General features: G+C 39.2%; 1 protein-coding gene across 2 annotated transcripts in view; it reads right to left on the bottom strand.

The window, feature by feature from the left end:
- Nucleotides 1–26,270, bottom strand: part of LOC124721308 (extended synaptotagmin-2-B) — a 192,070-nt gene that overhangs the window by 112,174 nt on the left and 53,626 nt on the right. For both annotated transcript variants that reach the window (XM_047246219.1, XM_047246220.1), the window contains exons 6-8: nucleotides 22,581–22,726; nucleotides 21,350–21,470; nucleotides 16,895–17,065 (exon numbers count right to left, since the gene is read on the bottom strand). In XM_047246219.1, coding sequence (XP_047102175.1) covers nucleotides 16,895–17,065; nucleotides 21,350–21,470; nucleotides 22,581–22,726 — 438 coding nt within the window. The remainder of the gene's footprint in view (nucleotides 1–16,894; nucleotides 17,066–21,349; nucleotides 21,471–22,580; nucleotides 22,727–26,270) is intronic.

Genomic DNA, 26,270 nt, shown 5'->3' with positions numbered 1-26,270 from the left:
CTCACCCTCCATAACCACAAGAAAAGATAGCAATGCAGACAACTTGATAAAATCTCAGGTAAGAGAGCAACAAAGAAGCAGTAGACTAATGACAGGTGTAAAAGAATAAAAAGGTATGAAGGGCAAGAGCCAGGCTGGACCACCAAGCAAGGGCAGCCATGGGAACCCCTGGGCTGGAGCAGGCACTTATGCACTCCTTCAGTCTCTCTAGTAGTTAATGAGGCTAATGTGCCCTGCCTCACAAAAAGGAGTAGAAATGAGTAGAAACTATCTTTAAGAGTAAAATGTAAAACCCGATCAGCTGCTCTGCCATTGTCATAGCACCAGAGGCAACATGTTAGCAAATTTAAGGTTTCATCATAAGGTGGCCAAATTGGGGCAGTTCAGTGAACCTGTGGGCCACTGTCAGACAGGCACCACATGGACAGTAGGATGGTTCCTCACACCACAGTATGTGGTCACGGGTCAGCCAAGTGTAGCTAATGTAAAGTCGACAGAAGACGGTCGATTTCCAGAGAGAAACACAATAGGAAGACTGCCACATGGTCATGGTCCCATTTACTGCTTGCAGTTTGTTTGGAGAAACTGGAGCACATCATGTTCCAAGCCTCTAACAACTGATGGAATAGAGCTGACCGAAGATCCAGTATTGGTATTTCTATCTCCAAAGTCAGCATGGCCAGCATGCTCATTCCCTGGGATCCCAACATGACCTGGGGTTCAGAAAAAGATGACCACTTGATAGAGGCCAAAAAGAGATTCCAGATAGTCACAACTAGTGACCGTCAAGGGTAGCACTCGTCGACAGCCTGAAGACTACTCAGGGCATGGCTCAAGCAGTGGTCACCGATTGACTGAATCCATTCGGTAGATAATGTAGTTCACTGCACTTTGCATGTGGGTAGGCAAAACCACTTCATCCATCAACAGAGCCATCAGTGTATACAACTTCCGAAACTGGAAATGCATCAAGCAGGCCAGAAACAGCAAGTGAGAAACAACAGGGTCAACAGTCTTTCGGTCTGAAGGTTAGTGTACACACCATGGGAGTGTATGTGACTGCTCCCTGACATGAGGCAACTGTGGGAGAAGTTGGAGTTCAGAGGAGACACGCTGCATGAGAAAACTGTAATCATGACTCCATTCCTGGGCTGCTGTTGCGGGAGGTGTATCTCACTACCATGAAAAGGACACAGTAGTTCAGATACACAGGCGAGCAGCGAATGTGTATTGAAAAGTTGAGCAGCAGTTGTTGGTGCCTTATTTGTAGTGGAGGGACCCCAGCCTCCGCACGTAGGCCCTTAACAGTGCTGGCCCAAAAGGTAACTGTCGCAAGTTGGACGCCACAATGGTGTACCATGTCCAGCAACTGCAAAGCTGAAGGTGATGCTGAGGCATATGCTTGACTCATATAATCAAGGTGGGATAGGATCAGAGCTCTGTACAGCGGTCTGCATCCAAGTTTGTGTTGCTGCGGCAGCAAAGCATATTAAGGTGTAACCAGCATCTTTGCTTAAATTGGCACAGATGGGGAAGCCATATCAACTGGGCACTGAAGACCAGTCCCAGAAATCAACAAGACTTCAGCACATTGAGCAATTGGTCACTGAGGTAGAGTTCTGGTTATGGATGAACAGTACGATGGCAACAGAACTGCATAACATGTCTTGGCGGCTGACAATAGGAAACCATGGGTGAGGCCCTGGATTATGTCTTTCATACGGCACCCTGAGGTTGATGTTCAGCAGCATGCACAGCATGCACAGGGGAGGAGCAACAGAAAATACAAAAATCATTGGGAGGGAGACACATTACACCACACAGCTGCAACTAAGACCATTGACAGCCACTAGAAAAAGGAGTACACTCAATACATAGCTCTGCAGGACCCCATTATGTTGCATATGGGGTGTATTGTGGGAAGCACCAACTCAAATACGGGAAGTACAGTGTGACTAGGAGTTCCAGACAAAATTCAGGAGTGGGCCCTGGAGACTGCACTCATGTAGGCTAATCAGGATGTGAAGACAGCAGATGGTGTCATAAGCCTTTTGCAAGTCAAAGGAGACAGTAATAAGGTGTTGACATCAGCCCAAAGCTGTCCAGGTGCAGACTCCAGGAAGACCAAATTGTCAGCAGTAGGACATCCTTGGTGAAAACTGCCTTGGGATGGAGCCAAAGGGCACTGATATTAATGGTACCAGCACAACTGCCAGCTCACCATATGTTCGAGAAACTTGCAGAGAACATTAGTAAGACTAATTGGGTGATAGCTGTCCATCTCAAGGAGGCGTTTATCCAGTTCCAGTACCGGGAGGATCACCCATTCTCATCATTGGGATGGGAACTGACTCTTGCTACAGATACAGCTGAAAATGGCAAGGATGAGAAAATGGCAAGGATGTGAAACTGACAAGCAACTGACGTGTTCGAGCATTTGGCTGTGGATGTGGTCTGTCCCTGTAGCCATGTCAGGGCAAAAGGCTAGGGCACTGAGAATTTCCACTCACCGAATGGAGGACTGTATGGCTCTAGGTGGCGTGTAGTGAAAGTAATTCAATTTGATCCACCTGCTGTTTGAGGACACAAAATGCACACCGATTATTCTCAGACACTGAGGCTCGAGCAAAATGTTCGGTGGCAGCATCTGTGTCAGGGGAGACCAGTTACACCTGTTGGGGAGTTTTGCCCACAGAGGCGTCTAACCTTTGCCCAAACCTTCATAGGAGGGGTAGGTGGTCCAACGATAGCAACATACCGTTCCCAGCATTCTTGTTTGTCATTTTACTGGGTAGCAGGCCTGAACACAGAGCTATTTAAACACGAGGTTCTTCATTGATGGACGTCAATTATAGCGTTGGAGAGCCCATCTATGATTTCTAGTGACCATAGAAATTTGAATTCCACCAAGGTACTGTCTTCCAACAGGGTTATCCCACGGAATAAGGGACTGCTAAGACTGCTGCTGATAAAATGGTTGTGGTTGTACTCTGGACACACACATCAGTACCTCCACATGGCAGGGTGCTGAGGGCTGTGGCAGAGGCAAATGCATCTCAGTCAGCATTGCTGTGAGCCCATTTGGGTGGACACTCGGGTGAGCAATGTTGAGGGAAGGACAGGTAGGAAAATGATCACTGTCACACAGGCCATCATGGACTCTTCAACAGATAGAGGGGATAAGACCATGGCTTCAACTGGAAAGATCAATGGCACAGTAAGGTCAATATGCCACAGTAAGGTCGATACATCACACTTAAGTATGTGGGAGGACCAGTAATCAAGAGACAAATATTGAGCTCTGTGACGAGTGGTTGTAGTTTCACCCACAAAGGGCTGTGGACCCTAAGTCAACCAAAATTGAATGGGTTGGGGGGAGCCGAGAAATCAGTGCAGACAATGCAGTCAGACACTTCACTATCAAGAGTGAGATACATGTTACAGACGGCAAAATCCAGACATGTCCTCACACGAACAGTCACAGCCTCTTACGTTTTATCACCTGGCACGTGTTCACTGTAGACACTGTGTGCAAATTCTGTCCAATGCTCTGACACAGTCAGCTTGATTCTTGAAATAGCCCCGAAAGCTGATAAGGGTATGGGAAATATGAGAGATGACATAGGGCAGCCAGGTATTGGGGAAAAACCACTACAGTTCCACTGGAGGATCATGCTATCAGTAACCTGTTGGGGCGGGAAGGGACCTAGGAGGTGGGTTACACTCTAGGGTTGCTTACTGCCACCTGTTGCAAGGATATACCATCAATACACAATGGCTATGAATCAGCTCTCATGAGGGCACCTGGTGATACAGATGCCGCCTCGAGTACAGAGGTGAAATATGGGGGTCCAGCAGCATGGAGATCATCGTTTTGTCCCTCTTCTACTTGGATGATTTTGATGACTGTCCTAGTCATGGACAGAGGAGGAACACAAAGCTCTAAGGCCACCAACCTGTGGTTCCTTCAGGCACTGGCTGGTACTTGCTTGCACATCAGCAGAACCCTAATAGGGGAGAGCCCCAAGTGATTCCTTCCTGGTGAGAGATGCTGCAAATGGTGTTGCTTTCTGGGGTTGGGGATTGACGTACCCAGTGGGTTGTGAGTCAGTGCTCCTGTAGTGTGGTGAAACAGTAGGAGGAGGGCCCCCAACCACTAGGAGAGTGGGTGAGTCATGTGGCCCTGAGGACCCATTGTAGAAAGCAGAAAGGGTGAGGGTACTGCCACTAGAGGGGATGATGGTGTCGTAGCCATAGCAAACATCACCAACATACATACAGAATGCTGACAATCATATTTCTTCTTGGCCTCTTTATACATTAGTTAAGAGTCTTGTATTCCCCCTGTTCAACAGCACAAGCTGACGTCGACAATTGCTACATACAGGGCTGGTGTTACAACCCACATTCGTGTGCACAAATCTCGTGCATTTGAAGCACTGCATGGATGGGGAAACATACGGTCTCTCACTGCATCCATGCAACATCACCTTGACCTTTTCAGTCAATGCGTTGCTTCAAAGGCCAAGGTGAAGATCCCAGTATCAACCCTATTGTTCTTTAGCCCCCACTGAACATGGACAAAATGCACACCCTGTCACTCCAAATTGGCATGTAATTCATCATCGGTATGTAAAAGGAAGCTTTGGTGGAAGATGATACTTTGTACCTTACTGGAACTATTATGGGGGGTGGTAGTTACAGGAATGTCATACAGTTTGTAACAGGTGAGCAGTGCCCATGACTGAATGGGCAGAAATGAACCACTTTTCATTTTCAAAATCACTGCTACTTCTCCAAACCTGCCCCATTGTGTTCAACAAAGAATACTGACTTAGTTGTCACAGTTGTCATAAGGGACACACTGTTGGTCCTAGAACAAGCTAAGTACTGTGGGGATTATTTCTCCCCTTGTCTCTTAGCCCTACATTCCTCCCACAGAGTAGCCAGGGAAGGAAATGTTGTGGGATAATATCTCTGAATTGTAGTAGTTCTTTCCTCCAGAACAGACTGATGTGGCCATGCATCCACCAATGGAAGAAAGTTTGATCTGCTCCATTTGCGAGTCATCTGCCTTGGTACTACCCACTGGAGCCCCTGTGCACCTGCTAGCACAGGCACATACTCCTTGGCATAAGCAGGGAGTTTCCAGTTCAGGCACCAATACTGTCAGGGGCTACCACCGTACAGGTACTTCACACATCTGCAAAGAAATGGCTACCGTGTTGGGTTTCGGTTGTAGAACTTTTGTTAGAAAGGAAGGGTGCAAACACAGAAAAGCACAAAAGGTAGAATGTACAACCGTGTGGGTAATGTTCCCTGCATGATCCGCACGTCTGTAAAATTTAGAAGGGGAATGGTATGTCAAACCCAACAATGGGGACCATATAGTGAACGACTGGAAGTTGCAGAACACGGCAGGAGAGAGAAAAACTTGTGTCCAAGATCTTAAACCAAATCGAAATATGATCGGCACCATAAAGACCAGTCAATGAAAAGGTAGAAGGGAAAAAAAAGAATAGTTTAAGGAAAGACTTTCAGCATGGAATGGGAAGTGGCAATGCAAGGGCTGGGCCCCGTGGTGGCGAAGCATGTATGCACAAAATGGATGAGAGCCCCTCTGGGGAGGCTGCTTAGTTTCGTTACTTATGTTTTCACCCGTAGTGTATAAGTACATTTAGCAATGCTTCTATGGGAAGCACATTACAGTTTATGCATGGTGCATGAGATTTCAGGTTGCATTTCAGAAGTATGTCTTTTGAAAGGTGCCGATTTAGCACACAAATTTAATAACTGTCTGGTAGTACAGGGAAATAAAATGAATATACTGATTACAAATGGCAATAAGTATTTGGTGCACAGTGGTACATCAATAAAAACTGAGGAGAATATAAGATAAAGTTAAAAATTTCAATTGTTGCACAAGGACAGTGCATCAGAAGCTGGAGCATGCACAATGATGCACAAGAAAAATACTGCATCTTAAAAGAAAATGGTGGATACCGTACAGAAGGCAGCCTATATATTAGCATTTAATAGTTGTCATTCTGTGCAGAGAAGATTTTTATAAGCAATGCAATCAAGCAGCTCAAACATCAACAATATTTGCAGATGGCATCAGACCGTTTCAAGGATGAGGAAGGAAATTGGCCACGTCCTTTTAAAGAAACCATCCCAGTATTTTCCTAGAGCGATTGAGGGAAATTATGGAAAACTTAAATCTGGATGACTGTATGTGGATTTGAACAGTCATCTTTGCGAATGCAGAATGTAGCTGGGATGTCGTCTGTATGACTAAGGGGTGTCATACAGAAAACCTATATGCAATAAAACTTCATCTTTCTTTGAAATTCTTGTTGATGTATCACCAATCATTAAATCGTTACGACAGTTTGTAACTGCTATATTCGTTTTTAGTTGCCCCGAATTTCCGCAAACTAAAATTAGGCATATGAAGCAGTAGCTGTGTTCTGGTTAATGCTACATTACATGTTTTGATAATAAGCAATTGTAGCTGTTATCTTTATTTTTTGGGATACATCACAATATACATGTTTCAGAATGCTCCAGCCACGTAAGTGCAGTTAAATTTAGAACTTGTACGATAACTGACAGCTGATTGTGTCTTGCTGCAGTTCGAGAGTTATATTTAAGCAAAATATTTTCTTGGTAGCCATGCAACTTCTGCACTGAAAACCATGTATACTTACAGTTCATAACAAACCCAAGGTGCACAAATGACAATGCCTCACACTGTGCGCAACACTGTCAGATTTCAACATATGAAAATAAAGTTATGCAATGCTGTGTTAGACCCCATCTAAAAACAAAATTCTAATTTATTTTATTAAAAAGGGGAGAAGAGGAAAACCACTTGGCTTGCATTTTGGTATCTTGGTAACAATTCCAGTTGTGCTAAAATATCACACAGGTATCAACCAATGTATACATTTCATTTTGTAGTACCTCTCAACAGTTATAACTTCCAGGCAAAATAAAGCTGTATGCAAGACAGAAAACTGAACCTATAATCTTGCCTTTTGCGTGCAAAGTTGTTGACAACTCAACTATTCAGACACACCCCACAATTCACAGCTCCAGTTCTATTACAGACACACTCCTACCATACTTTGTTGGACTATTATTCTTAGGACAAAGGGTACTGAGGAGAAATGGTTTAGCCTAGCCTACAAACGGTTTCCAGAATGAACCTATCACTCTGCAACAGAAAAAAAATCCTGTACAAAGTGCCTGAAAGCTTCTATCAACTAAAGAATGGCATCAGAAAACCATCAAAAGCTGCTGTAATGTGTATTTATTAAATGACAATCAGTTTCATTCAAGTGATTACATCATGAATATATCCACCAGGTAAAGAAAGGTTCCTTGTTGTCAAGTACATCATTATCATCAGTTGGACCATGTCACAATGGACACATGTGTAAGTGACAGATGCTTTATATCACACCTTACAAAACTCCTTCCTCTGATCTTACCCTGAACACCAGTTTTACTGGATGTGACTTCTTTTGAAGGTAAGCAAGCACATATCACATTCCTCTGTTTCTGTACGCTAGTGTGTCCCTTCCACACTGGCTTTCTACTGAATACATGTGTTTACCTCACGACACACAGTAAAGTAAAATGATCGATTACAAGATCTCCAATGGGTTAAATCAATTACTATACAATACATATAAATTCATGGTGTTTATTTGGGTTATCATAAAATAGAGATTAATGAAGTATCGTGGTAAAGATTTAAGATCATATTCTGATGCACTAATTATATTTACATGACTTTTAAACAGTCACGGAGCATTCTTACTGCAACCACAGAACAAGGAACTTAAATTAATTTACACTCAATTCTATGAGGCTGTTGTATTTTTACCTAAATTGTCACAACGCTCTTTAATTAACTTGAAGATAGGAAAAAGAAATGTTCCTGTGGTAGGGAAGTAGAAACATGAAATATAGATGGTTGCGGACAGTCAAGGTCTTCTACAGATATTTCCTCATGGTAAGTGTTAAAAGTGATTAATGAGTCACTAACTCCTATACAAAGCCTATTCTGTAAGTCACTGAAGCAAATAGAAGCCTGTAATAGTGGACAACTTCTAATACCATGCAATAACAATATTACAGAGATACACAGATGAATGAGGATATGCAATGTGTCCTCGTGTATTTTTTTATTGTCATATTGATAGACTGGTGGTAAGAACCCTTGACAGCTTGGTGGTAAGTGACACTGTTTACACTCTTCCATAATTATAAAAAATGGAGTGGCATCACAGCAACATAATTCTGTAGTAAGAACATCAGAATGGCTGAACAAGGACTTGGTGCCTGTTCCTCTTGAACATGCATACAGGGCCTTAAACCATGGACACTCACACTTCATAAAGTTGAGTGTGTTACACAGTATTCTTTGGCACCTCTTCTTTTAGGTAACACTGACACGTCAGTTACACAAGTCACAGAGTATTAAATACAAATACAGAAAACTGCATCCAGTCACTTTTTTTGAAATAGTTATTTATTTAATGAACCAGTTTTTGAACCTTTTCAGGCTCCTCTTTAGATGGTGTACAGGAGGTTACAGAGATATTTCAGAGCATTTGCTGGTTACAGATTCCTGTACTCATATTGAATAAACATCATGGCTTTTTAAATGTCGGTAATAGATAAGCTTAATCAAAGAGTATTTATTTCTGATGGTATGTTTCTACTCACATTCCCCAACGATTTCCACGAGGTCTGTTCAAAAAATTCTGGAACTTTGTCCACAAAATTTTTCTATGCTTATCTTTTACTTCTTGTGTATGGTCTCCTTTGAAATATTCTGCTTCACAATTGATAAACTGCTTCAAATGCTGCTTACTCTTCTGTAAGCAGGCTTGGTGTGCCTCTTGCTGGGTAGCAAGAAGTGACATCTGCAACTTTTCTTTTATTTCATCTGTTGTTGCAAATCTTTGTCCTTTCAATGGGGTTTTGAACTTTGGATGTAAAAAGAAGCCCGCAGGGGCCAGGTTTGGAAAATACGGACAATGAGGCAGGACAGTGATGTCATGTTTTGTGCAATAGTAATGCACCAACAGTGATGAATATGCAGATGCATTATCATGGTTTAAGAGTCATGAATTGTTTTGCCACATTTCAGGCTGTTTCCTTCTCACAGGCATCACAACACATCTCAATAGTACCATTGATTAACAGTTTGTCCCTGTGGCACAAATTCATGATGAACTAATCCTTCAAAGTCAAATAAAACTATCAGCATGGCTTTGACATTTGACCTGACCTGATGAGCTTTTTGTGGTCTTGGAGAACATTTCCCGACCCATTGGGAAGATTGAACCTTGGTCTCAACAACATAACTGTGGAATTATGTCTTATCACCAGTTACGGTTCTCTCAAGGAACATCTCATTCTCATTTATGCGATCCAAAAGCTCTTCACAGATTGTGAGGCGGTCTTTCGGGTCTTGATTCTTGAGCTGTGGGATGAACTTGATGGCAACATGATGCATTTTAAGATGCTGTGTCAGGATTTCATGATATGATCCAACTGAAATGTAACATTCTTGTGAAATCTCTCTGACAGTCAGTCTTTGAATGGCGTGCACACTTTCGTTGATGTTCCTGACATGCATCGTCAGTAGATGTCTATGTGTGTCCTGAATGAGAGTCATCTGTAACTTCCACCTGGTCATTTTTAAATTGAGTGAACCATTTGTAACATCAAGTACAGCTTACGCACTAATCACCATAGGCTTCCTGCATCATTTGGTGTCTCTCAGTACAGGTTTTCTTGAATTTCATGCAAAATTTAATGCAGACACATTGCTCCTCTAACTCTGCCATTTGAAAACTTTCTACTCAATACATCACTGAGTAATAACTAACAGACATACAACAATGAAACTTCTGGCAGTTACAAATTAAACACAGGTGCATGCAGAGATGCCAATCGCATTTTTGTCCAACATACCAGTGGTGCAAAATTATGAATATTCTGGAGTTGTTTTTTTTTTGGACAGACCTCGTATGGATAAATGTAACACCTTGAAGCCACTGCGACGCATTAACAAATAGTGATAGTCTACTCTGCTTAATAATGGCATGCATAATCAAACCAGAGTGGAAACACATTGTTAGCTCACATATATGAATGTTGTGTTTACTTTCAGACCAATGTTCCATAATTGTCGTGAAGAAATGATATGGAAACTGTTCATTTCTCTTAACAAGACACACCAACAGTAACTTTTATCAAGACAAAATCTGTTAATAATATCATAACTGGAGACCTTCTTGAGCAATTTGCAAAAAAGCATCAATAATTGTATTATTATTGGTATTTGTTTAATGGGCATAAGGCCATGTACAACACACAAATCTCTGACTAATGTTTCATCTTCCAATGCTGGAGACATCATCACGCGCAGCTCTAATGACTGAGAAAGCAGTTACGAGCCCCAAACAAGCTCAGGAACTCGAACTGTTTATATGTATCCATGCAACAGCCAGTTCGAGATGGCACCTTAGACCATGGAGTCATGCTGACATAAGTTACGGAGATTTCCGAGTCATTAAAGCCTCTGATGATGTATCAATTATTGGAAGAGGAAATGTTAGGCAAAGAATTATGCCTTGGACCATGGCCTAATGTCGATAAAACAAAAATCAGGAGTAACACAAATATAGGCCAATAGGCCATGAAAGCCTGCATTCTATGATTAATAATAATTGTCTCATTTGCTACCACACTGAAGCATACTTTCTACAGTCATTAATTACATCCTCTTTCTTTATGTGCAGCATACACCTTATGTGAATGCAGGATGTGTTACATCTGTCACATTTGTGGTTCATAGTGAAAGGCTCTGAAGCAGAGCAGCCCCAAAAGGTACATCAAAATATATTTTTCCACTAACGTATTACAAAATTTTAATTACCAGGAAGTATTCTTAATATTTTCCACACTGATTTGGGTAATAAGTCAAATTACTTAAAACTGTTTATTTCAAGCGATCTTTTTCAAACAGACAGTAGCTACTCTTAAGGCTATGCCTTGAAATACTGGTCAGCTTAAAGGAATAGAGGACTGGGGGGCTACTTTCTACACAGTGCAGCCCTGATGGTCTTCTCATAGGCTCAGTTAGCTGAACCTAATAGAGTTGCACCAATCTCCATGATTTTCACATTTCACTGGTAACAATGAAGGGAATTAATAGAGTGGCTGAACTTTCACTTTTGAATCTCAGACTCTGTATCATCTCTATTATGAGTTAATGCATTATTAAGCAATGTTTAATATTAAAGACACTTTTTCCATTAGCAGTTTTCACCACTCAGGCATGCTAAGTTCATAAATGTTTTATTACAGCGTACTAGAATACAGTAACACAAGTGTCACAACTTAGCGAGAATTTCATGATTGATCGAAATAAGGGCACAAAATGTTTTGTTGCTTTCAGTTGCCACTAAGTTACATACAGTATAACCCTGCTTTTACGTTCCCGGAATTAACGTTTTCCCGCCGTTTACGACGTTTTTTATCAGTCCCATCAAATTTCCTATGCCCACAATGCTAATTTGCAACTGATTTTGTGTCAACATATTTATAATTTTCCCATGATTTATGCATTATGAAAAAATGTTTGTGGAGAAAATATGACGCTGGCATTATGTTGACCGTCGAGTAGTGTTTACAAATATTAAGTGGTTAAGTTTCTTGACACCAGGGAACTCTATTCAGTAGATTTGAATGGGTAAACGAGTAAAAGTTGTCACAATTTGTACCTATCTCACGCCACTGCCTAGCTCTACGTGGCCTAGTGGCTGATTGGAGTAAATAGGTTCATTAGAATGAAGATATCATGACCAATCACAAGCATTTTCAAACTAATAGATAACGTATTTGTACAGAAAGAGGATGTAAAACAAACACATGCTTTCCCTGTGGTAAATGGATTGTCAGACCATGATGCACAACTGATTAACTTACAAAACCTAACAGGGTGTACAGTTCGGAAACCATTAAGTAAAAGCGTACATCGCTCAACCCGGTATCTATAAATCACTTCAAAGAAAGCTTTAGAAATGTTAACTGGGGAGATGTATATAATGAGCCAAATGCTAATGATAAATGCAACCTATTTCTTGATAAATTTATATCCCTTTTGAACATTGTTTCCCAAAGAAAATTAGTAAATGTAACACCACACACTTTTCAAAGAAACTTTGGATTACTACAGGTATTAAAGTGTCTTCAGAAAGAAAACGAAAACTTTATTAGACTGCAAGAACTAGTAAAGATCCAGAAGTAGTTTTACACTATAAAAATTATTGTAACCTACTGAGAAAAGTTGTAAGGAAATCAAGAAATATGTAATGTTAGAGAAGAAATTAACAACTCCGGCAATAAAATCAAATCAGTATGGAATGTTGTTAGAAGGGAGACAGGAAAAGTAACCACTGGAGTAGGTAGTATTACTATTAAGGAGAACGAGACCAACCTACCCAACAGTACACAAGTAGCTAATATATTTAACAACCATTTCCTAAATGTAGGAGAAAAACTGGTGAGAAATGTTCAACAGAAAAAGCCAGGCAGTACATGGAAGAGACCGTTTTGAAAAAAAAAAAAAAAAAAAAAAATTAGTCAGATTAAGTTTCACCTAACAACCTCCTGTGAAATAAGTAAAATTATTAAATCTTTCAAAAATAAATGTTCTGTTGGAGTAGATGACATCTCCAATAAGATATGAAAACAATGTGGAGCAATTACAGCTGATGTTTTGAGTCACATATGTAATGCATAATTAACTCAAGGTATCTTCTCACACAGGTTAAAATATGCCATTGCCAGGCCACTCTACAAAAAGGAGGACACCACAGATGTCAATAATTATCGGCCAGTATCCTTGCTTACAGCATTTTCAAAAATATTTGAGAAAGTAATGTACTCAAGAGTAGTTAGCCAGTTCAACAGTAATGAGATACTTAGTAAATCACAGTTCGGATTTCAAAAATGCTGTTCCACTGACACAGCAATATACAATTTCACTGTCCACATAATAGAGTCTTTAAATAATAAAATGTCACCAACAGGAACAACTTTTGCAATCAGAATAATTGCCAATTTTGAGTATATAGAAATCAGTAAGCTAACATACTTTGCATACTTTCACTCTCTGAAGTCATACAGAATAATATTTTGGGGTAACTCAACATTTAGACAAAAAGTATTAACTGCTCAAAAGAAAGTGGTTAGAATAATGTGTGGGGGTTCATAGTTGCACACCTTGCAGGCATCTTTTTAAAAGATTGGGAATTCTTACAACAGCCTCACAGTACATTTACTCACTGATGAAATTTGTTCTCAACAACATGGACCAGTTTAAAAACAACAGTGACATTCAAGATTATAATACTAGAAAAAAGAAAGACTTACACTATCCTTTACTCAACCTATCTTTGGCACAGAAAGGGGTAAAATATGCTGCTATGAAAATTTACGACAAATTATCAGATGAAATAAAATGTCTGACAGACAGCAGTAATAGCTTCAAAAATAAACTGAAATCATATCTCCTTGACAACTCCTGCTATACCATAGATGAATTCTTGAATAGGAATAAATAAATCTATAAATACAGGATATGCATTTTGTGTCATTTAAGGTAATGGGGTAAATAATAGAAATATTAATCCTTAACTCTGTATTGTAATGCATACATATTAAAAAATCTTGTTTCTTATGTGCATTTCTTGTGCACTTGACACATTCCACATCATAACAGCTACCATACCATGCGATTGATCAATGGAACATGCAACCAACCAACTAACTAACTAACTGTCTCTACTGCGCAAGCGCAGTTTCGTGATTGTTGTGATCATCGTGACACCTTTGTCGAACCATATTTAGCGTGTTTTGGCTTATGGCCACATGGAATGCTAGTTGACACCGTCATTCACTTTGTGTTGCTCAAATGTTTTTATTGTAAACACAGCGCCGGTTACGTACTGAATTCATGCTGAGCAAAACATAATTTGAGAATTTATTCTCGTTGTCAAGTGCAGTATTTACGTATGTATTTTTTGTGATGTTACATAAACAAACAATGTCAGTGATAAATTGTGTGTGTGTGTGTGTGTGTGTGTGTGTGTGTGTGTGTGTGTGTGTGTGTGTGTGTGTGGTTTTATAAGTAACTGATGAGGCGGAGTACCTGATAACCTCAAAAAGACTAGTACAGTGCAAGAGACGCAGAATAACACATATTCAAACACTATACAAAATACTTATTTTCATATTTGCACTTGACAATGAGAAAAAATTCTCTAGGCACGTCATGCTAAGCATGAAAAAATATGTAACTAGTACAGTATTTTGTTATTTAAATAATGAATTACAGCTGCAGGCTTTCCAAAAACATCGATTATGACATTTGAAATTAAGTCAAATGTTTCCACTTCCCACACAGTTATCAATTCCAGTTACACCAGCGGTTTTTATTAGATAATAAACCTTTATTAGATAATAAAAACGTCCCTGACAAGTTTTTTATGCCTGTTATGTACATACATCATACATAAAGTGCAAGGGGGTATCCTATATGTAACTTTTACAGCCTGAAACATTATTTCCCACATTTTACATTTACCCGCATTTTACACCATTTTTTTAAAGTTCCTTGAAAAGTGTAAATGCGGGGTTTCACTGTATTTACTTACTTGCTAATGTAATTTGCTTAATGAAGTCATTATTTTCACATTTCTTTTTGTTACTTGAGGGCCATTTTGATGGATTTCACAATGTGTGCATTAGATAGAACTACTATAAACATGTATTTTGTGAAATAATTGAAGGGGGGAGGGGGAAGTCAGGAGAACTCTTGGGCATCAGAGAATCTGACCACGTTGGAAACATATTCACATTCTTCCCAGTACAGAAACCATGTGCTATGTACAGTCATATACTACAAACCAAGAACACAGACTTAAAGGTGGCCTAGCCCAAGTCCACCTTATTTACTTTAAAAGGCCATGTAAAATACAGAGATTGCTATACATGCATCAGAATCTCAAAGAACATGCTGACAGAATTTTTTTGCTATTATATAGTTTCTTTTCCCAGCTAAGCTACTCCTATTACATGCTTTACCTAAACAAGAATTCAGTCCTTGTACAATAAATGGGGGATGAAGAAATAGTATTCTTCTTTTTAAGTTCTTCCAGCCTTCACTTTATTATGAGGATGGTTATAGAGGTCTTACTGCTGTATTTGGAACAGGAAAGTGAACGAACATCTAGAACCATGGGACTGTAGGTACTGTTTGGGACAATATACATCACAAGGCAATAACATGTTAAAATTAAGGAAACTGTTAGTATTTCCAGCACCATTTATCCCTTTGTGAGATGGATGACAGCATCCAATTTTGATATTAGCTTTCCACCTATAAATTTTTGTTAAAATATTTATTCATTTATTTGAAAAACACAATATAAGAATGATAATGTATATAGACCTTTTGAAAAAATTGAGGTTTCATCCCCGGTATATATTAAAACATATCCAAAACATGTGCAAAAGGATGAATATTAACCATGTGTTCATCTGGAAAATAGAATAAATATCTACACAAATATGAATAAGTTTTAAAAATTATCTCTCTCATTTACTTAACCTGCATTATTTGACAAGTAATAAAATACTGAAACACTGCAAATGTAAAGGTCTTGTGTCGAATTATTTGGTTTACACACAGGATTTTGTGGTATGGTAGTATATCTGAATGACCCACTGCTCATTTCAGTTACTTGTTGCTATATCAGTAATTAACGTGCACTAATGTGAAGTAAATGTTAAGAAAGTAGACTTCACTATTTGCATACGATGAACAAACTACAGTCACAATCTATTCTCTAAAATTCTAATTTCCTATTTTACACGTTAAGAAGAAAATCTACAGAGATTTACTTGGTGAACACAATTAATTTTAACAACAGCAATGAATGGAAAGTAAAATCATGTAATTGAAGTGACATAAATAAAATATCTGATCAGTAAGAAGAGAGCACAGAAAAATGTTTAAGTGTAAACTTTATAAGAGACTATGTATATGCAAAGCACAAGGGGAGTTGGGATGGAGGTAGACAGAGGATGGTGAGATGGAGGTGATCACTGTGATGACGAAAGTTTCAATGTAAAATTCAATATGGCTTTAAGCTAAATGAATCCGAATGGCAAGTCTATGACTTTTATTCGAAGTGAAATTTATACCAACAAACAGTAATGGTAAAATGGAAGATAATAATGAACACATTATTGTAAACGGAAGACAATGATTTAGGAAAAATGGTTCATAACGAAACATCATATTTACACCAGTGGACAAAGGATATTTGAAAATTTCTGTAGTGACATTACTGCTTTGAACAACCTGTTAAAGACTGAATAAACATATCTAAATTTATGGATCAGTAACAGCAGGAATTTGATAACCTGTAGTACTGTGAAGAAACACACACTACTTTAACACTAACAGATAATACAGACATCAAGAGCATGAAGGCACTAAACAAGTATAAGCACTACAAACAGAGACGTAGCAAAGATAGAATAAAAGTGAAGCTCTTTTGAAACTGTACTTCAGTTTCAAAACATTGAAATAGGAACTACACAAGAAATCACACAAGAATGCAAACACGATACGCAAATGTAATGTACAGTGTATTAAGAGTAGTATTAACCTGGTCAACATGAGAAAAACATGGAAATACACAAAATACAAGCGAGCTGGAACCAACATCTGAAAAGGTATACTGAACATATGCAGGCTCTTTCAACAACAATTAACATTCCCAATTATGCTTACCTCACACCAGAAGTCCCATTTTGGATTCAGGGTGTTATCAATTGTCTGAGTACGAAATGTTTTACCTCCAATTGACACTATACAATATGGATCAGACTTTCCCATTCCAAGCATCTTCATATCCTTTTTCATCAAATTCTTGGCTTCAACTACATGTATACGAACCACACCCTACAAAAGTAAAATCCAAAGTAGTAAGATCGACGTCAGAAATTTTAATACTCTGCAAAAATATATGCATTTTTTAAAATGAATGACAACACATAGCCCATGCCAACCCACTCCATTGGTTCAAATGACTCTGAGCACTATGGGACTTAACATCTACGGTCATCAGTCCCCTAGAACTTAGAACTACTTAAACCTAACTAACCTAAGGACATCACACAACACCCAGTCATCACGCAACCCACTCCATTCAAAACATTACTAATTTACAAATATTTTTAAACCAAAATGTGTTTTTTTTTGGGGGGGGGGGGGGGGGGGGGGATGGACATTTGATGTCCCAATAAATGAACGGTCATTAGAGACAACTGTAATGTTATGATTCAATGGTTTTTCCTGGTGTATAATAGGAATGAAAATTTCTCAGGTAAATGAGCAGATCATCATGGCAAACGTGTGCAGTACATCATTCTGTTCTGCCCTCAGTATTTTTAAGTCTATTCTGTTGTGTAATCTTTGATTTTCAATTATCCAATTCTGGTCTACATTTCTGCTATTTAAGCAAACAGATAAGAAGATCCAAACTTTACAGAGATGATACTCCGACTCGTGGATAATAAGGTTTCACATAATTTTAATTACAAATTATTCCTTTTTCTAAAATAATGGAATCCTAGATGTTAGAAGTCTACATCACCAACTTTGTTCTGTCAAATGTTGCAGAGTGCCTTGTTGCTGCACACTGTTTTGTGACCTCTGTTCTGCACAGATTGTAGGGTTCTCACTTCAATCAGTACAAATGGAATCCTTACAGGATCACTGTTTTACATCTGTTAAGACCCCTTTTTCTCAGGAACAGAGAGAGGTATTAAGATGAAGTATATGGTAAAATACTAAGGTCTATGGTCCCTTGATGGTGTACAACATTTATGCTTCTAAGTCACTGTAATCAAAAGATACGGCCATTTATGCCACATATTTTTATGTTCACAAACTCGCTCATCAAAACCTATAGAGTACTTCTAGTTGACCTAAAATAATGAAATTTTGGTAAGAAGTAAGGTTTGATGGAAGAAGTAAAAAAAAAAAAAAAAAAAAATCTAAAAATTAATTTGTTATTATATAACATATAAAAATATTTTTTTTGCCATTTGCTGTCCATCTGTCTGTCTGTTAAGACCTCTTTTTCTCAGCAACAAGTAGAGGTATCCAGTTGAAATTTAAGTCAAATACTAAGCTCTATGGTTCCTTGGTGGCGTAAAAAATTTAAGTTCTCAAGTCAGTGCACTCAAAAGATACAGCTATTTGTGTCACATATTCAATACTCGCAAACCACTCATTAACACCTATAGATGACGTATTCATATACATAATTCAATTTGTACAGAAGCCTTAGAGCACAAGTCCTGCTCACACTTGTGCGGTTTTTTCTAAACATGTTTTCCGCTGCGATTCATTACAGCATTCTTCCAAGGCTCTGACCATTAGGCCTATTTGTGAAGGACCATATTGGAAAATGATCTGGTAAACTCTCAACTTGTGGAACTCCAAAAAAATCTTCTATGCTGTCCAGGAATGATACTACTTGACATTGCAGCTGATCCCGTATGACAGAGTGCCACCATGTGGCTGTCATCCTCAGCTTCTCTGCCTCTTCCTAGGGTGGGCCCGAGGTCTGTTGGTAAGCAAATTGTTGTAGGAAACAAATAAGCTGGTTTCTATGTGGAAGAGTTTTTAGGAATGATAAGCATAAAATTTGATGACAAGATGACAGACCCTCATGAATCATTACAAACTGGCGTGTAAAGCAATTTGAAGAGGAAGCACTAAAATCAGCCACATGGAAGCATCCTTGCTTTTTTTTTAACCACACAGTCAACTCTGTTGCACAACAAAATGATGTACTTGGTATGCCTGGGGAAAAATTAAATTATCTCCCTTGACTAATGAAACAGGCCACATAAGCGGCTTCGACCAGAGCTGGCCAAACATTACTGCATCACAAGCTACTTTCATGTACAACAAAACCATTATTAGGATGCAGCAGGAAGGCAGAGTTACTGCAGTGTCGATGGACAGGTTACTTCACATCCGAGCCACAGACTTTTTGTGCCTTGCGTGCCCAAAACCAATGCGATAGCAAAGCAAGGTCAGGACAAATTCATATAAATAGACATTTTTACTCAAACATGTTGCAGTCTGCTGGCCTCCAGTCCTGAAAAGGCACCTATGTTTGTCCACAAGTCTACATGGCTTCACCAATCACTCTCTTCGGGTTCTGCTGCTGCTAGCTGTGCTGCTGCTGCTCCTCATGTCAAGTCTGATGCTGTGGCCTTAGTGCTCGCCAACCAGTAGGCCAAAATCGCCAAATTCAGCTGCAGCAGCAGCTGCTGCTTACCACCCTGGAGGTCTCTGGTTCCCATCCAGGGATGTGCAGCCACTCGTCTCCCATTGCCTTTGTGGGCAAAGTTCTTGCTGCCTGCTTCTGCTCTGGACAGACTCTGCTCTTGTGAGCTGCCACTTTGGTGTGTGGCCTCCAGCGTGGTCATGCATGCCTCGGCCATTCTCAGGGCTGTTAGCGGCCCTAGTTGGCACCACTGATACAGTGCTCCTGTACTGCTGCTGGCTAAGTGGTCTCATGCTGTCACTTGTGTCACCATCTCATTACCTGCCTTTGGCCATGTGCCGCATACTGACTGCGGTGCCTTCTTTGACTGGGCACACAGTGTTTGCGTGCCATGAGTGCTGTCATCCTGGGGCAATGACACAATGGACGTACTTTGAGCAATAAATGAATGGTTTTCCAATGCTGCTTCTCTTATTTCTCAGTGGACATCTAATAGGCACCTACTCACAGCTCCACTGCAGCCATTGCCTTAGTGGTCGTATTCTGGCACCTTGACCACAATTTAACCAGTTCCACCATCCACCATTGTGGTCGGTCAACGCAGCCACTGTTAACAAATTTGCAAATTGGCCAGCTGTGAAAGACAAACTAGATTTCTTACAACATCTAAGGTTAACGTATCTGCATATAGCTCTCATGATGGAAGGAAACTCATTTTTTGAGGTGTCAACCAGGAAGAAAAAAAGGGATGGCAAATTAGGATACACAGTTTACTGTAAACCACCTCATAAGAACCTGTATCTTCAAGCTGACAATTACCACTATAAAGTGTTGAGAAGAGATGTTCTGTCAGACACAGGACACTTAACAGCTGGACCAGAATACCTCAAAATTATATTCAGCAGCAATGGTTATAGCAAACAGCAAATATGTTGTACTCTTCGACCAATACCAATGGGCAGTGGGGACACAAACTAGGAAAAGACAGAAAATCCATGAGTAACCACCTTTATTTCATATGCTGGCAATTTTTTGAGTACAGTTAGTACCATTATGAAGTAGAATAAGGTATGATGCATGTTCTGTATGTAAAGCAGAATTCGATAAATCCTGGGCAGCATGAAACATGATTTGTAACTCCATAAGACAGGAGTTTAGCAGATAATTTGTCAATATGGTTTGTAATAAATAGATCAAATGGTAAAGACCATGGGAGACTGTTGCTATGAACATCAACGTTATGCACAACTGGGACAAAATGGTCAGTGGTCACAGAACAATGTTTGGCTATGGGACACTCCATGAATTTCAACAAAATGAAGATGTCGCAGGCCTTTAAAATCCAGAATTCCATCATAAAAGAATGAATTAAGATTAAAATTAGAGAACACCTTATTAATCCCAACACAGGAAAAGCCTGAGATCCTGTCCTCGATCTGGTTAAGGGGCGAGTGATTCCTGCATGAATAAAAGGCCACTTTTCCCAGCTCCAGGCATCAATTCATCAGTGGGCCTGCTTATGACACCTTGGTTTGTTATTGAAATTTCATGTATATCAGACACAAAGCGCCAACAGTTTCCTCAAGAACTTTCATTCAAATGTAATATTGCCTCAAGACAGAAATTTTATTTATTAACACCTTAGTTATAGAGGTAAGTTTTGTCTAAAAGTAAATTTTACATTTATGTGCATTGAAGTAGTAATTGGAATTATCTGTAAAAGGTCCAAAATCAGTCAACATTATTGAATTTTAAATGATAATTATGAGAAGAATGGGTAGCTTTCTATGAACATGTCACACCTTTCAAACAAATAAAGAAGGCTAATATCATTAAGTACATCTCTATGACTATTCCACAGACAGATTCTCCATACTCATTCAGGTTATCACAAGCCAATCCTAAGTTTATGTAGCAGAACTAACATATACAAGCATTACCTCAGGGTCTGGCATCTTCAAGCTCAATGCTGGGACTGCATCACTTAGCGTAATTGCTATTTTGTTTGGAAGTACCATAATGTTTCCAACAGCTTCTACAACAATGCGTCGCAGGAGATCGCTACAAAAATAACACCACTGTAAATTAATTCTGTATGAAAGGGTAAAGTTGTCACTAGATTATAAAAGATGATATAAAATGGTAACTGATATGATAATTAAAAAAAAAAAAAAAAAAAAAATCTACCATGTGTTGCACTGCAAAAATACACTTAAAACAGGGAACACGTGATGTCAGAACAGTAAATGATCTCATTAGCAGATGAAACTAAAAATTAAAATACTGGTTTCTAATTTACCTATCAACCTACCACTTAGTAAGTATATTTTCTTCATACTTATTTGGCTGAATATATGATACATAAATTTTATGTCTGCCTTGCATATACATCTCACTTAAGTATCAATACAGGTAGTTATCAGTAGATATTAACATTAAACAACATCTCACAGGCAGATGGTCTCATTCTTTAGTGTCCAAATGCCTGTATAACGTAACAGCTACACTGTGACACAGGCTACACAGCAGCTCCTTCTGTGTCTGGAGGAGTTAAGTTAATGGCATTTATTTGTAGAAATAGGTAAAGATGTCATGTACACAAAGACATGTAAAAATCACACATAGAAACCATTTAATTACCAAAATATCACTGTACCTAGATTTTGAGGAATTTCTCCATCATCATGGAGATTTTTTTTTACTTCTGTAGTGTAAATAATGCTGACCTAAACACAACATAATCAAATGAATAAATAAAGTGAGAATGGTTTACGTTAACCAAATAAGTGTCCATGGAGGGGTCTGGTGGTCCCAATGCCAACTAGAACCAAAAAACACACCCTTTGCTCATTCCATTACTCATTCAATCTACTAGCTATCAAACTTCAGCACATCAAAACAACAGATCTTCAGTCTGCCTTACTACCATTTACTATGATTACACCCACATACAAAATTAAGAAGTTCTGGAAAATGGCATGCCATCTGTTAGCACAGAATGGATTATTTTTGAGTCCTATGAAATATTGGCAAATGCAATCATTCAACTGATAAATAACGAAGCCACAGACGAACAAGAACATTCAGACTAGTAAAACAAAATCCTCTCAAAGGGGAGTCAATTCATTTTAGCACCTTACCAAGAATTAAAAAACTTAAATGAGCACATACCTAAGGCCAGGCATATCCAGGACATCAGCCACACCAACTAAATTGAAGTCTATTGTTGGGTGACGCAAGAAAAATACCTGAAGTCCTCCAATCAGTGGCACTGTGGATATGAGGGGTCTCATCACCGTCCTCACATTTCCTTGTATCTTAAAATGAAGAAGTGTTTATGTAAATGGATGAACATATTTTTTTATCAGCAAGATAATCTACTGATGCATTAAGTTTTTGGATAATACGGATAATAATGAGACATTAGGAATGTTGTTTTCTCACCCAGGAATGTTCTAGAATTTGAAGATATTTGCTTATCCCATATTATAAAAAGAAGGGAAAACAATCAATCCATTTATTTTAAGGTGTGTACCGTAAATCAACTACTATTCTCTGACTCTTTTTTGATAAAATCTTCAAACAACCCAAAATTATTTTTACTCATGACAAATTACAAGAAATAACCTGAAATATGTACACTCCTCTTCACGCATAAATCCAGTATCTACAATCCATTATACTTGAGGAAAAGGCTCTTAATTCACTACTGGACCATATAAATCAAATGGAATGTTTCTGGGAAATGTATGTATCACTAGGAAATAATGGGTTTTTTCATATAATACAATGATAGTCTACATATTACATCACTGACTGTTTACAATAATGGAATTATAATAACAAATAAAAGCAGACGGGAGAAAATTGATGGAAGTTGACACATCAAGTCGCAACAATCATGCATTTCATGCAAATGTAAACCCATGGCAATATTCTATCCATCGCTGCACTGAGTATAAACAGTACTGCCTCAGCAATGACACATAAAATGAACATTTATCACATAATTAATTTGTCATGAATTAGAATGAACACTGCCTCTTGTATGGGATGTTTGTTTTGATGCACATATTGTAATAGAGACAAGAAATTATTTTCTCATTCCATGGTTATAATAACTATAAACTATTGCAGTATCACATCAGTGAACTGGCATCAAGAGTGATTCCACAATGACCTTATAGCCACTGAATAATTATACTCCTAAGAGGTTGAGTGAGCGGATGGATGGCTGAATGGATGGAAATAGTGTTGAATAAACTTTGCCATGTTGCATTTATGGTTGCTATTAACCACCTATCATTTACTAATTTTAATAGTATGAGGGAGACGTTATTCCACTTTGGCTGAAATATTTACCGAGTTGCCATCTTACTTGCACAACTAGTTTTGACTAATAAAAATATCAAGAATTTACATATTCTAGTGTAAATATGGACACCAAATATCACGATTAGCAGTTACGCTCAGCTGATATAGTACACTGGTTCTTAAGTATGAAAATAACTTTCTTATTAAGAGTAATAGTTCAACGAAACTTTGACCATGCATAGAAAGAACTGCTACTGTATAGTACAGAAGGGAACTGAAAGAAATAAGCAACAGGATGAACAGGAGTGATATTTATATTCAAGGATAGTAATGACACAAAAATAGCTGTGACATATGATAGTAACCTGGACACTACAAAAGGTGGGACATGATATGTAATAGGGTTTGCGATCATCATTATGGACAGCAATGCGAGCTCTCTAACATGCTCCCATGCTGGCCACAAGGTTGGTAAGGAGTTCTTGTGGTTCATCCACTAGCACTGTTGACAAATGCTAGACGGGTGTCAATGCAGTTGGACATGCTACAGTATATCTCCCCAATGCATCCCACATGTGCTGTATGAGGTTTAATGGGGTGAACAGGCAAGCCAGCCCATTTGTCGATTATCCTCTTGTTCCAAGAAGTCCTCCACCTTCACTGTTTGATGAAGTCACACATTATTATGCCTAAAAATGATGTCAGAGACAAATGCACCCCTAAAAAGGCACCCACAGGGAAGGAGCACGTTCACATGCACCCATGACCATCCAGCACTTGACGACCGCACTGTCGGCAGACTGGAATGTTCTGTTACAAGAACTCTTCATTAATCATGTGGCCAGAACAGGAGCATGTTGCAGAGCACGTATTGCTGTTCATTGTAATCACACTATTTATTAAGAAAAATGATGCACCTTTTGTAATGTCTTGGGGAGCATCATAAATCATGGTGACTTCAGTGTTATAATAGTGTTTGAATAAAAGTGTCATTTCTATTCGTTCCATTGTGTATTTATTTAAGTTACTTTCTGTATTATAAGTTAGCAGTTCTTTTGACGTAGGGTCCAAGTTTCATAGAGCTATCAACGTTACATGGCAGTGACACATCATCCAAAAGTTGCTTTTGTCCATAACTTTTGCACATGAGTGTGCATGTTATGAAACAGACAATAACAACACACCCAAGGAAGGAGCTACAAAGACAAAAATACGTGCTATTTTCACATGTGTAGCACCTTGTTTAGAGTAAGCTCTTATGTGCAGTTTTATAATATGTACTGCAGTAGCTTTGCCAAATTGTCACTCATGATTTTTTATGTCTATATTGACACTAGCAGATATACAAAAATGAAACCCATTATACATGGTGAAACTATTTGTGCGGCTATGAGCTGAAAAATGTCACATCAATTTGATAAATTTAATGCTGTGATGTACACTGTGAAGATGATGTTTATATTAATAGTTTTTGGGACCAGCTTTGGAGACCAGTCAAGAAGAGGAGAAACAGAAATTTTTTATTTCATTTTCATTCAAGTTCATAAAACAGTTTTCAAACAATATAGCTCAGCACTATTTCTGGGTATGTACTGGGGTGATTTACAAGAATAGGCGATCACTGTCAAATTCCCATTTTCCTGGCCATCATAATTTGAAATTAACATTTTATACAGTGACAGGATAACATCTATAACCACTCAACATTACTGCGGTATCAGCTGCGGACAAGATTTCACAACAAGCCGAGGGGCATGCAGCCCTCTTACTGATGAAATCCTCCAGCCAAATGCTAAAATAATGCTGGTGCAGCATTTCCATTGCAGCTGTCTACTGTAGCAGAGGGCTGGGTTACTTCATGCTGTGGCATAATGCTGCATTTCTGCAGCTGTCTGTGTAATAGGAAGTGGTCTGCTGCCAGGACCTATTCTGGCCCGGTGGATGCAGATGGGCTGCTCAGCCATTAGTGGCACTCATTCTCTAACTTCTGTTCCTGTTAGCATCACAACAGTCTCCACATGAGTTGTTGGTCTGGTGTGTGGCTGAACCACTACAATCTCACAAAGATAGTGCTGTCAGCAAGACAAAGCTACTGGTCTGTGAGCTGCCAGCTAGACCTGACTGTTCCAGATCTCACATTGGTACAGCCAAGAGGCTTCTCGGTGAGTATCATCACCCGACACACTGGCTGGCTGCAGGGGTCCCGGGTTCAATGCAGGGCATTTGCTCATTCTCGCCAGCTGACTGCAGTTTACACGAAGGCCACTAAGCTGACTCTGGCCTTGCATCGGCAGAGCCACGCATGCTGTGAGCTGTGTACTGCCGAGGTGGCATGCCACTGCATCAGTGTCCACATCCGCCACCCGGTTCCTGGATGCAGACCTTGACCTCTTCTACAGAGGTTGTAATTGAGTGAGTATTCTCGTCTCCGTGCTTGCCGCTGCATTGGAATATACCCATCCACAGGTCCCGCATTTGCCATTCTGAAGTAGATGTGGCCATCCTGGCTAGTACTGGTGTTGGTGTTGCTTGCCACTCAGTGGTGCA

This window comes from Schistocerca piceifrons, chromosome X, assembly GCF_021461385.2.
Source record: "Schistocerca piceifrons isolate TAMUIC-IGC-003096 chromosome X, iqSchPice1.1, whole genome shotgun sequence".
NCBI lineage: Eukaryota > Metazoa > Arthropoda > Insecta > Orthoptera > Acrididae > Schistocerca > Schistocerca piceifrons.
The sequence above is the reverse complement of the archived record's forward strand: the minus strand, read 5'-3'. Positions and strand labels throughout refer to the sequence as shown.